At 43.3% G+C, this 12,256-nt stretch overlaps 1 protein-coding gene across 1 annotated transcript in view; it reads left to right on the top strand.

Annotated features, from left to right (window-relative positions):
• Window positions 1-11,738, top strand: part of LOC129713674 (secretory carrier-associated membrane protein 5-like) — a 40,612-nt gene extending 28,874 nt beyond the window's left edge. The window contains exons 6-7 of the mRNA XM_055662920.1: window positions 5,188-5,305; window positions 11,008-11,738. Of these exons, the coding sequence (XP_055518895.1) occupies window positions 5,188-5,305; window positions 11,008-11,205 (316 nt within the window). The 3' untranslated portion in view covers window positions 11,206-11,738. The remainder of the gene's footprint in view (window positions 1-5,187; window positions 5,306-11,007) is intronic.
• The last annotated feature ends 518 nt before the right edge of the window (window positions 11,739-12,256 follow it).

The following is a 12,256-nucleotide window of genomic DNA, read 5'->3' as shown; positions in this document are numbered from 1 at the left end:
AGGGGGGCATAGGGAAGGGCTTGGATAGAGTGGATGTGGAGAAGATGTTTCCACTTGTGGGAGAGTCTAGGACTAGAGGTCGCAGCCTCAGAATTAAAGGATGTTCTTTTGGGAAGGAGATGAGGAGGAATATCTTTAGTCAGAGCGTGGGGAATCTGTGGAATTCTTTGCCTCAGAAGACTGTGGAGGCAAAGTCAGTGAATATATTTAAGGCAGAGATGGATAAATTCTTGATTAGTTTGGATGTTAGAGGTTATGGGGGAGAAAGCAGGAGAATGGGGTTAGGAGGGAGATGTAAATCAGCCATGATTAAATGGCGGAGTAGACTTGATGGGCCGAACGGCCTAATTCTACTCCTATCACTTATGATCTTATAAAAAATTGTGCAGCATTTTGTTTGCACAGTAATGAAGCATCCGCTACTGGGTCCTGTGTCCGTATTGGATTGCTTCTTTGAAAGCTGGGATCAGATGATTGAAGGTTTCATCATTGTGGTTAGAGCTACTGGTCCAATTTTCAGGAGGATGAGAAAAAGGTATCTTCTTTCACTGTTCTCTTCCAAATGGCTGCAATCAAGCACATCTCTTTCTCATTCTAAGTATATCTCTCCATCGCAGTGTGATTATAGGACATTTATCAAATCTATTTGTGATATTAACGAGGGTGAGAGTATGTGTTGGGGAGGCATTAGGATCCTGCAGTTTGTGTTTGCACACAAGGCATCTTGTCTGACTCAACAAACATTGAAATGAAGGTTGTATAAATCGTTCAGTTTCATTTAGTTTATTGTCACGTGCACCGATGTACAGTGAAAAGCTTTTGCTGCGTGCTAACCAGCCAGTGGGAATCGAGCCGTCCACAGTGTCAAAATACATGATAAGGGAGTAACGTTTAGTGCAAGGTAAAGCCAGTAAAGTCCGATCAAAGATGGTATGAGGATCACCACTCAGGTAGATGCTGTTCAAGAAGGAACTGCAGATGCTGGAAAATCGAAGGTAGACAAAAATGCTGGAGAAACTCAGCGAGTGAGGCAGCATCTATGGAGCGAATGAAATAGGCAACGTTTCAGGTCGAAACCCTTCTTCAGACTGGCACCATTTTGGGTCTAAACCATTCTTCAGACTACTGCTCAGGACTGCTCTCTGGTTGCTGTAGGATGGTTCTACAGCGATGCAGGCTCGAAGGGCCGAATGGCCTACTCCTGCTCCTATTTTCTATGTTTCTGCAATCTGGAATGAGATTTTTTTTAAAGTCTTTTTGATCCAACAGAGCATATATTGTACATATAAGCTTTGGAATCGGAGTTTAGAGATACAAGGAACTGAGGATGCTGGTTTACAAAAGTGCTAGGATAACTCAGTGGGTCAGGCAGCATCTCTGGAGGCCATGGGCAGGCATTTCTAATTTTAGCTGGATATCTAGTTTATTGTGGAAAATAATTGATGTTTTAAAGCATACGGCACAGATTTTTAGAAAAGCTTTGTAGGGTATCTATAATTCATGCATACTTGATTTAGCAAACTCTAGCAATTCAACATGAGAAATTAGATTTTTAGTTTTTATTTTGCCAGTGTGACTGTTTGATCTGTTAGCTATGCGTTAATATAGTGATCTGAGGATTGAGCAATGAAATCTTTTTGCCTTTTCATATCCCCATCGAGTAATGTCGAGCAGGCACAGGTCTCTAATGCATTCTTATTTTCTTGCCAACAAACAACAAAAAGATTTTTGATGGCCCAATAATTGTGGATGCGGTCACCATGGCGATCTGCCAAGCATCTGCTTTTAAAGCCATTCCCTTTGAGTGTGGAAAATGGGTCAGATGTGAAGGAAGCAATAAAGATTGACTTGCATTTATAAAGCATCTCTTAAGACCTGTGAGCTGTCCCAAAGTAGTTTACAACTAACGTAGTCTCTGAAATGTAGTCATTGTTTAAGCAGGTACTGCAGATGCTGGAAAATCGAAGGTAGACAAAAATGCTGGAGAAACTCAGTGGGTGAGGCAGCATCTATGGAGCGAAGGAAATAGGCAACGTTTCGGGCCGAAACCCGTAAGGGTTTCAGCCTGAAACGTTGCCTATTTCCTTCAGGGTTTCGGCCCGAAACGTTGCCTATTTCCTTCAGGGTTTCGACGGGAAGGGAATGGAAGGGCGGGAAGAAGAAAGGAAGAGGTGGAGCCAGTGGGCTGAGGGAGAGCTGAGAAGGGGAGGAGAAAGTAAGGACTACCTGAAATTAGAGAAGTCAATGTTCATGCCGCTGGGGGTGCAGACTGCCCAAGCGAAATATGAGGTGCTGCTCCTCCAATTTACGGTGGTCCTCACTCTGGCCATGGAGGAGGCCCAGGACAGAAAGGTCGGATTCGGAATGGGAGGGGGAGTTGAAGTGCTGAGCCCCCGGGAGATCAGGTTGGTTATTGCGAACCTAGCGGAGGTGTTGGGCAAAGTGATCGCCAAGCCTACGCTTGTTCTCACCGATGTAGAGCAGCTGACATCTAGAGCAGCGGATGCAGTAGATGAGGTTGATGGAGGTGCAGGTGAACCTCTGTCGCACCTGGAAATGTAGTCATTGTGATAAAGTAAATGTTGTGGACAATGTTTGCAGAACGAGATCCCATAAACAGCTTATGATAAAGACCAAACAACTACTTCCAGCAAGACACAAACTGCTGGAGTAACCCGGTGGTCAGGCAGCATCTCTGGATCCAAGGAATAGCTGACGTTTCAGGTCAAGGCCCTTCACTATCTGGGGAAGGTAGACAAAAATGTTGGAGAAACTCAGCAGGTGAGGCAGCATGTATGGAGTGAAGGAATAGATGACATTTCTGGTCATGACAGTCCTCTGGCAATTCCTTGTTTCTACTTAAATTGTATGCTTTAAAATAATGTTGAAATCAATTTTAGTTTAGTTTAGAGATACAGCATGGAAACAGGCCCTTCGGCCCACCGGGTCCGCGCTGACCTGCGATCCCTGCTTATTAACACTATCCTACACCCACAAGGTATATGGGAGTGGAATCAATGGATATGGGGAGAAGGCAGGCACGGGTTATTTTTTGGGGACGATCAGCCATGATCACAATGAATGGCGGTGCTGGCTCGAAGGGCCAAATGGTCTCCTCCTGCACCTATTTTCTGTGTTTCTACTAGGGACAGTTTTTACATTTACCAAGCCAATTAACCCAAAAAACATGTACGTCTTTGGAGTGTGGGGGGAAAACGGAAGATTTTGGAGAAAACTCACGGGGAGAACATACAAACTCTGTACATGCAGCGCCCGTAGTCGGGATCGAACCCGGCTCTCCAGCACTGCATTCGCTGTAAGGCAATGACTCTACCGCTGCGCCAATTATTGACCTTACTCCAACATGAGGGGGAAGTTAGATGAGGTGACTTTTAATGAAAGTGCAGATAAGATTGCTGCCAGCAAATAAATAATATAAACTTTATTAGTACAGCTGTTTCTGCTTGCTGAGTTTGCATGTTATGAATTAAAGCATAATAGGGCTAATCATTCCAATACTGTTCTATGAAGAGTATTGAATAGGTTATACATCACACCTATTGATTATTAGCATTCTTAAGTATATATTTTTTTGTTTACAGATAATATTGACCAATGTACAGTATCTCCTAAATAGGGTTAATAATGAGACTGTTCTGGATCCTGAAGGTTGTTCTTGGTGAAAAGCTTTCATTGCAGTTGACATAATGAACTTTAGATGGGCACAAAAATCTGGAGTAACTCAGTGGGACGGGCAACATCTCTGGAGAGAAGGAGTGGGTGACGTTTCTGGTCGAGACCCTTCTTCAGGCTAGTCAGGGGAAAAGTAAAGCAGGATATAGACAATAATTTAGAGAGATGTGGAACAAATGAATGAACGATATCCGAACCCCAAAAGTCACCCATTCCTTCTCTCCAGAGATGCTGCCTGTTCTGCTGAGTTACTCCAGCATTTTGTGTCTATCTTCGGTTTAAACCAGCATCTGCAGTTCCTTCCCGCACATGACCTTTCCCTCCTATGTGGTGCTGTGGTCAGCAAATGGCAATAAATACATTACTAATACAGACAGTATCTTCAAAGCGACCGTGTCTTTCACACCTTTCACACTCCCAAGGTGGTAAGAATATTCTACAGTACGCTCAGAGCTTGTATGAACTTGTGAACAAGATCTGGAACTTCAGTATGATTTTTAGTTTAGAGATACAGCATAGAAACATAGAAACATAGAAATTAGGTGCAGGAGTAGGCCATTCGGCCCTTCGAGCCTGCACCGCCATTCAATATGATCATGGCTGATCATCAACTCAGTATCCCGTACCTGCCTTCTCTCCATACCCTCTGATCCCCTTGGCCACAAGGGCCACATCTAACTCCCTCTTAAATATAGCCAATGAACTGGCCTCAACTACCCTCTGTGGCAGAGAGTTCCAGAGATTCACCACTCTCTGTGTAAAAAAAGTTCTCCTCATCTCGGTTTTAAAGGATTTCCCCCTTATCCTTAAGCTGTGTGACCCCTTGTTCTGGACTTCCCCAACATCGGGAACAATCTTCCTGCATCTAGCCTGTCCAACCCCTGGCCCTTCAGCCCACTTGGTCCGTGCCGACCAACCTGTACACTAGGGAGTGTGTAGGACACATGATCCAATTAACTTACATACCTGCATGAGGGAGGAAACCAGAGCACCTGTAGAATTTCAGAGCGGTCACAGGGAGAAGGTGCAAACACCGTACAGGCAGCATTCGTGGTCAGGATCTACTGCTGTGCCAATGATGTCAATATATTGGATAACCTGCATCAGATGTTGCCTGGACCAAGGCTGCCAGAGGTGCCTTTGGTTCGGACAAAATGCCCAATTCTCTTTCCTGGATCCAGTGTTTGTTGTCCCAAATCATATGCTATTACCACCAAAACTTGAAAATGGCTGTACTGTGCAAGAGGTCAGTTAGGCAACAGAGCAAATAAAAGTACAATGTGATATGGGAATGCCAAACTGCTTGTGGCTGGAAGAACTTATGTTGTTCACAAGTGCTCCACACCAATAAATTATATTTAGGATGCAATTATTACTTTGTGGAGGAGTTGATCTGCATCACTCTAATAATTGGACTTTGTGTTCTGTTTGTGTTATTAGAATAAATGGTCGTCTGTGTCATTAAAGCTAAGCATGTTTGTTCTCTCTTGACAGTGGCTGGATCGCTACTATTGGATTCTTTGGGACCAATGTTGGCTCGGCGGTTGTGATGTTGATTCCAACTATAATGTTTACAGCTGTGGCTGTGCTGTCTTTCGTCGCTCTGACCAAGGTAAAGCCTGTCCGAAGTCGACACTTGCTCCGCAGAACTTTGTTCATGGACAAAGGGTTTAGAGTGATAGATACAGCCTGGAAACAGGCCCTTTGGCCCAACTTGCCCACACCGGCCAACATGTCACAGCTACCCAAAATATCCCTCCAAACCATGTACCTGTCCTATAACTGTTTCTTAAATGTTGGGATAGTCCGTCAACTTCCTCCTCTGGCAGCTTGTTCCATGCACCCACCATCCTTTGATTTCTTTAAAACACAGTTTTAAAACGTGTAGGAAGGAACTGCCAATGCAACTGTTTGAATCTGCTCCTTATCCTCTGTAGTGCAATTATATCCTTCTTAGTGTGTGTGTGTGTTCTTAATCTTCCAGTCTGTGGGAATTGGAGCACTGTGGGAATATGATGGAAAGTAACAGTGGTCACTGGAAGAACGTGCAAACTCCACATAGACAGCACCAGAGGTCAGCAGTGAACCCGGCTTAATGTGGAGCTGTAAGGTAGCAGCTCTACTCGCTGCACCATCCCTAACGTTCACATGGACTCATAGAAACATAGAAATTAGGTGCAGGAGTAGGCCATTCGGCCCTTCGAGCCTGCACCGCCATTCGATATGATCATGGCTGATCATCCAACTCAGTATCCCGTACCTGCCTTCTCTCCATACCCCCTGATCCCCTTAGCCACAAGGGCCACATCTAACTCCCTCTTAAATATAGCCAATGAACTGGCCTCAACTACCCTCTGTGGCAGAGAGTTCCAGAGATTCACCACTCTCTGTGTGAAAAAAGTTCTTCTCATCTCGGTTTTAAAGGATTTCCCCTTATCCTTAAGTGGACTCAGTGGACTTTTGTCATAAGTTTGGTAGAAATTATCTCCATGAAGTTCTGGGACATTTCAATTTTTTTTTTTGTTTCTTTTCAAAAATCAAATAGCTTTGCAGTTTGTCAATCAGTTGTGGAGGTTGATGATGCATCGTGTAATTCCACTTATTCCAGAGGCGTGATCTGCAAACTCTCAAAGGGGAATATATAGAAACTGACGCGATTCCCAGAAGCTCTGCAAATGCACAGGAACTGAGCACGATTGTTAAATGAATCACAGTTATTTATAATGGAATAAACCAGAAACCTTTGATCAAAAAAACAAAACAAAAAATTGCTAATTAAATCCATGAGTCAAACTGATCTGAGAATAAGCAGACAATTAAACATTTAAAGCCAAGACTGAAGAGCTGTTAACTGAACACTGGTAAAAAGCTGAGCGCTTTCATAATCCCTACAGCATCTAGTGGTCTTGCATGCTCCGTCTGTATGTCCACTTGCCTTGCGATACGATACAATAGAACTTTATTTATCCCAGGAGTCTACCAGCAGTCGTAAAACACAAGATGCATGAAACTTGACATTAAAGTGACGAGTGGAAAGGATTGGGGATGTGCAAAGATTAGGGAGGGGAGTCGGTCTGAAGGGGAAGGAATTGTACAGTTTGATAGCCACAGGAAAAAAGGATCTCCTGTGGCGTTCTGTACTGCAACTGTGGTGGAACTAGCGTGTTGCTGAAGCTACTCCACAGGTTGACCAAGAGGGGGTGTGCTGTATTATCCAGGATGCTCCGCAGTTTGAAGAGCATCTTCCACTCCAAGGTCACCTCCCATGAATTCAACATCGCCCCCAGGACAGAGCCAGCCTTCCTGATCAGCTTGTTAAACCAAAGAGCTGGGCTCCAACAACCCTGACACTGGGCGTTGCGTTTTCAGTCTCCAGCAGCTGTGATTTTGGATAGCAATGGGAGGGTCGATACAGAAACGCTGCTTGTATACCTGCTGCCTCAGCACCTGTGACTCTGGTTCGATTCTGACCTTGGGGCGTTCCTCGTGTGGAGGTTTCATGTTCTCCCCGGGACCGTGTGGGTTTTCTCCGGGTGCTCCGGTTTCCCCCCAGATCCCAAAGTGAGGAGGTCAATTGGTCTCTGTAAATTGTCCCTGGTGTGTACGGAATGAATTGAGGAAGTGGGATAACATAGAATGAGAGAGAATAGGTGATCACTGGTTGGCATGGACTGAAGGCCTGGTTTCATATTGCACGACTATGAAATAAAATGTAAATTGTAGTGTTTGAGGATCCTAATTTAAATGAAAACTATTTCTAAGGCAGTAACTAATTCTGATTTTATCAGCTCTTTCCCAATGGAAGTGTTGGTCCTTTATAATTAAAATTAAACTTTTTTTATTCCGGGCCTCCTGAAATCCAGAGCTGTTCACTGTGTTTGATTAATTACAGTATTAGAATAATTGTGCGTTGTTGAATTCCTAATGAGTGCGGCAATCATATTTTGGGGGAATTCAATTAATGTATCATTAGTCTTGTTGCCAGTGTAAACAAAAGTCATGTCCTCCAATTAATTTCTCACACACTGTCCACATACAGTACGGCTGCATCATCTCTGATGCCTGGCTCGTTGACGCCAGAGTTATGCTGCTATTTTCCAGCAATTAGTAGGCCATGGTGTATTTGACGTCTAGTGTAGGAAGGAACTGCAGATGCTGGTTTAAACCGAAGGTAGACACAAAAAGCTGGAGTCAGCGGGACGGGCAGCATCTCTGGAGTGAAGGAATGAATGAAGTATCGCGGGGTGAAGCCTGTATGGTCGTGAGGAGTCGCCCAAAGAGTCGTACCTTTTTCTGGTCGCCGCTGGATTATCACCATTTTTAAAATTTTCGGCGACCTACATAGAAAATAGGTGCTGGAGGAGGCCATTCAGCCCTTCGAGCCAGCACCGCCATTCATTGTGATCATGGCTGATCGACCCCTGCCTTCTCCCCATATCCCTTGACTCCACCAGCCCCTAGAACTCTATCTAACTCTTTTAAATCCATCCAGTGACTTGGCCTCCACTGCACTCTCTGGCAGGGAATTCCATAAATTCACAACTCTCTGAAAAAGTTTTTCCCACCTCAGTCTTAAATGACCCCTATCTTCGACGACCAGCTGTGACTGATGGCTGCCGGCAAGTGGCCAAAAAAAACTTGTTGTGGGACAAGCCCTTCAGCAAACCAATGCCATTTTGTCCTATTACCCCCCCCTCATTCATCCTCTCCCTGCAAATTGTGTACTGCTTCAGTATGATCTACTGTTCTTGCACTCTTGTGCTTAAGGATGCTTGTGAAGGGGAAGGTTTGTACTGAACTGTGTACAAAAGGACTTCCACGTGTGACAATAACATACCATGGAACCATTATCTGCTCAATGTATATAGACCCTTTTTTTTTTTTTTTTAATATTTTATTTTATTAGAAGTAAGTACAGTCATATGGCACCTAATATATATTTTCATAATACATTTTATGTACAACTTTTTTTTTTTTTTGTTACATTGAAAAAAGATGAGAATAAGAAAAAGAAGTTAGATAGTAAAGGATAGAAAGATGTAGACCCTTTTTGAAAGTCTCCTGTTACTATAACATCCCAGGTCATTGCTACTCTCTAGATTTTTCAAAAAGCTTCTATTGCCCCTCCTCCCTTTTGCCCAGTTTTAAATTAATAGACAATAGGTGCAGGAGGAGGCCATTTGGCCCTTCGAGCCAGCACTGCCATTCAATATGGTCATGGCTGATCATCCCCATCAGTGCTGCTTGGTTGTTGAACCATCTACTAAAGGGAGCAGCTTCATGTCTTGTACCAAGGAGAATAACTCCAGCTTCAACAGTCTAACCTTAAAGCTGAAATCCACTTGGATCCATTCTAAAATATTTTCTGCACCTTTTTTATGCCTTTTGCATCCTTACTGAAGTGTGGAATCAGAATTGGTTGCAATAGCCGAGCTGTGGTAAACCTGTGTTTAATACCCGTTGGACATATCGGCTCCAAACAGCAGGGGCTTTGAGAAATGAATGTTGTTCCAATGAGCAAACTGCATTAAAAGTAACCTCCAGCTGAACGCAAGTTAAAGTAAATGTAATTCTAATTTGGACAGTATATTGTTTTGGCTTCTCACATTAAGGGAAAATTCTTTAGAATATCACAGACAGCAAAACCTAGCTCAAATATTTGTCATGCTTTAATCTATCACTATGCCCTGTTATAGATAGCAGATGCAGAGGTATGGTTCTAGCAACTGAAAGTTGAAATAAATATCTTTTCAAATTACCAAATACAATGCTATCTTATCACCCATGCATTTCTTTACAATAATGGAACATTTTACCTTTTGCTTTCAGCTTTGCTGTTAACAATTTCAGTCAAATCTAATGTATTTATTGTGGAGGAAGGAACTGCAGATGCTGGTCTATACCGAAGATAGACGCAAAAGGCTGAAGTAACTCAGCAGGACAGGCAGCGTCTCTGGAGAGAAGGAATAGGTGACGTTTCGGGTCGAGACCCTTCTGCAGACTGAGAGTTTCGTTTTCACACCTTCCATATCTCTAGACTCCCTCTTCCCTGACAGTCTGAAGACGGGTCTCGACCCGAAACGTCACCCTTTCCTTCTCTCTAGCGATGCTGCCTGTCCCGCTGAGTTCCTCAAACATTTTGTGTCTATCTAATTTATTCATGATGGGCTGCCGTCTGTGAAAGGACCCCCTCTTGAGCGTCAGCTATCCATTTTCTTCCGTTATTCCTTTTAGAAACAAGGAACTGCAGATGCTGTTCTACCACAGAAAGACACAGAGTGCTGGAGTAACTCAGCGGGTCAGGCACCCCTGGACTTGAAATGTCACCTTCCCGTGATCTCCAGGGATGCTACCTCACCCGCTGAGTTCCTCCAGCATTATGTGGTCTTTCCCTAGAACTAATGTGAATGGATGATCAATGATCAGGATGGACTCGGTGGGCCAAAGGGCCTGTTTCCATTTTGTATTTTTCTATCTATCAATCAATTATCTATGCTATTTTTGTTGAGAAATTACCTAGACATGAGAAGACTCGTTTGTGTTAAAATATTTTGGCAGTAAGTGAAAATATGTACCTGCTATCACAAATAGCTGAAGCAAATAGCAAAGATTCCTTAAATAGAAAGAAACAGACAGTTTTTCACAACCACTGGTCTGCAAGTTGAATCATCACCTTCATGTTTGCAATTGAATGACATTTCTGGTCTGCCACCTTCATTAATAAGATCATCAGTGATAATAGCAGAATTAGGCCATTCGCCCCCATCAAGTCTACTCTGCCATTCAATCATGGCTGATCTATCTCTCCCTCCTAACCCCATTCTCCTGACTTCTCCTCATAACCCCGGGCACCCGTACTAATCAATAATTTATCTATCTCTGCCTTATAAATATCCATTGACTTGGCCTCAGAGGCAGTGGAGGGCATTTCACTGGATGTATTCAAGAGAGAGTTAGATATAGCTCTTTGGGCTAACAATATCAAGGGACATGGGGAGAAGGCAGGAACGGGGGACTGATACTGGATGATCAGCAATGATCATATTGAATGGTGGTGCAGGCTCGAAGGGCCGAATAGCCTACTCCTGCACCTCTTTTCAACTTTTCTATGTATCCTCCCTTATCATGTATCTTACAGAGTGTAAATGGATCGATTGTAATCATGTATTGTCTTTCCGCTGACAGGTTAGCACGCAACAAAAGCGTTTTCACTGCACGTGACGGTAAACTAAACGTAAACATTCTGTGGGAATTGAATTTGAGGAACTGATTTAAAATGGACTTTTTTTTTCTTTTTTTTTTCCTGACCCCCAGGTTCACAACTATTACCGCGGCAGTGGGGGCAGCATGAGCAAAGCTCAGGAGGAATGGACGACGGGGGCATGGAAGAACCCGCATGTACAACAGGCAGCCCAGCAAGCTGCTGTCGGAGCAGTCCAGGGGTCCGTGCCGAACCCGCAGTACACAGAGTACTCTGACACCCCCAACTACGCCCTCAACAACCAGATGTAAGCTTCTGCATTAATGCACCTCGTCAGTTTACAGCAGAACCCCTGCATCCAGGGTCAGGTGGAAAGTGCAGCGTGTATGTTTTATTTTTCCCTTCTCCGTGAATATTGTTCAGAGATCAGGTGTTCTGAAAAGCAGCTAATATTTGTGATGTACACTAGAAGCCAAGATCTTGGTTACTGTAGAACAATGTGCAAAATAGTTTTAAAAGGTGTGACGTTATCGATATTGAAATTGTTTGTGATGATATAGGATCCTTCCAGCTTCAAGAATAATCATGCACACGTGCAAATGTGGGAACGGTAGTTCAATAACACTGCCAGAATGCCAGGAACATCTGCAGATGGGCATAGAGAAATTCCTGGCCCATAGATCACTCCTGGCATTGATTACTGTATTGAGATCGACATTGTGATTTTCCAAGGCTCTTTTGTGGAATGCAGAGTATTAGCGAAAAGTTTGGCGAGTCTGTAGTGGCGTAAAATAAGGGAAACTGCTTCAATAGATCCATTTGTTTTAAGTTCCCACCTGTGTTTGAATCTTTTGCCCTCGCTGGATACCAATATCAGTGGTCAGCGGAACTGGTCGTCAAACTCTGCCACCACACATTTGGAACTGGCAACTAAAGATGAATTTCTCCCAAGTGTCTAACATTCGAACCTAATCAGACATCAGTTCTGAATTTCTGGCACACTCGTTGCAAGTTAAATAGAATAAATCAATTTAACAAATGCCCTTAAATGAATAACAATATGTCAGATAAACCCTCAAGTCATCTAACGGGTGTTGAGCTAAAGGGCCAGTTAGCTCACACGAAAATTTGATTTATGTTCTAATATTTTTTTTCCTTGAGATTTATTTAGCAGCGTCATTTAACGGTTTCCGTTAATTAAGTGTTTTTGTCACTTGAAAGTCTTAATTTGTTACTGCACTATTCCATCAGTTGCAAATGCTTTTTTTTAAAACTCTATGACGTTATCAAACTTCTCAGAAATTTGGTTGGAGTCTCAAAATCAGTTCTGCATTGCTTGTGGATTTGTGGTCGGAGCAGGAT

This window comes from Leucoraja erinacea, chromosome 36 (assembly GCF_028641065.1).
Source record: "Leucoraja erinacea ecotype New England chromosome 36, Leri_hhj_1, whole genome shotgun sequence".
NCBI lineage: Eukaryota > Metazoa > Chordata > Chondrichthyes > Rajiformes > Rajidae > Leucoraja > Leucoraja erinaceus.
This window is presented reverse-complemented; position numbering and strand designations above follow the sequence as displayed.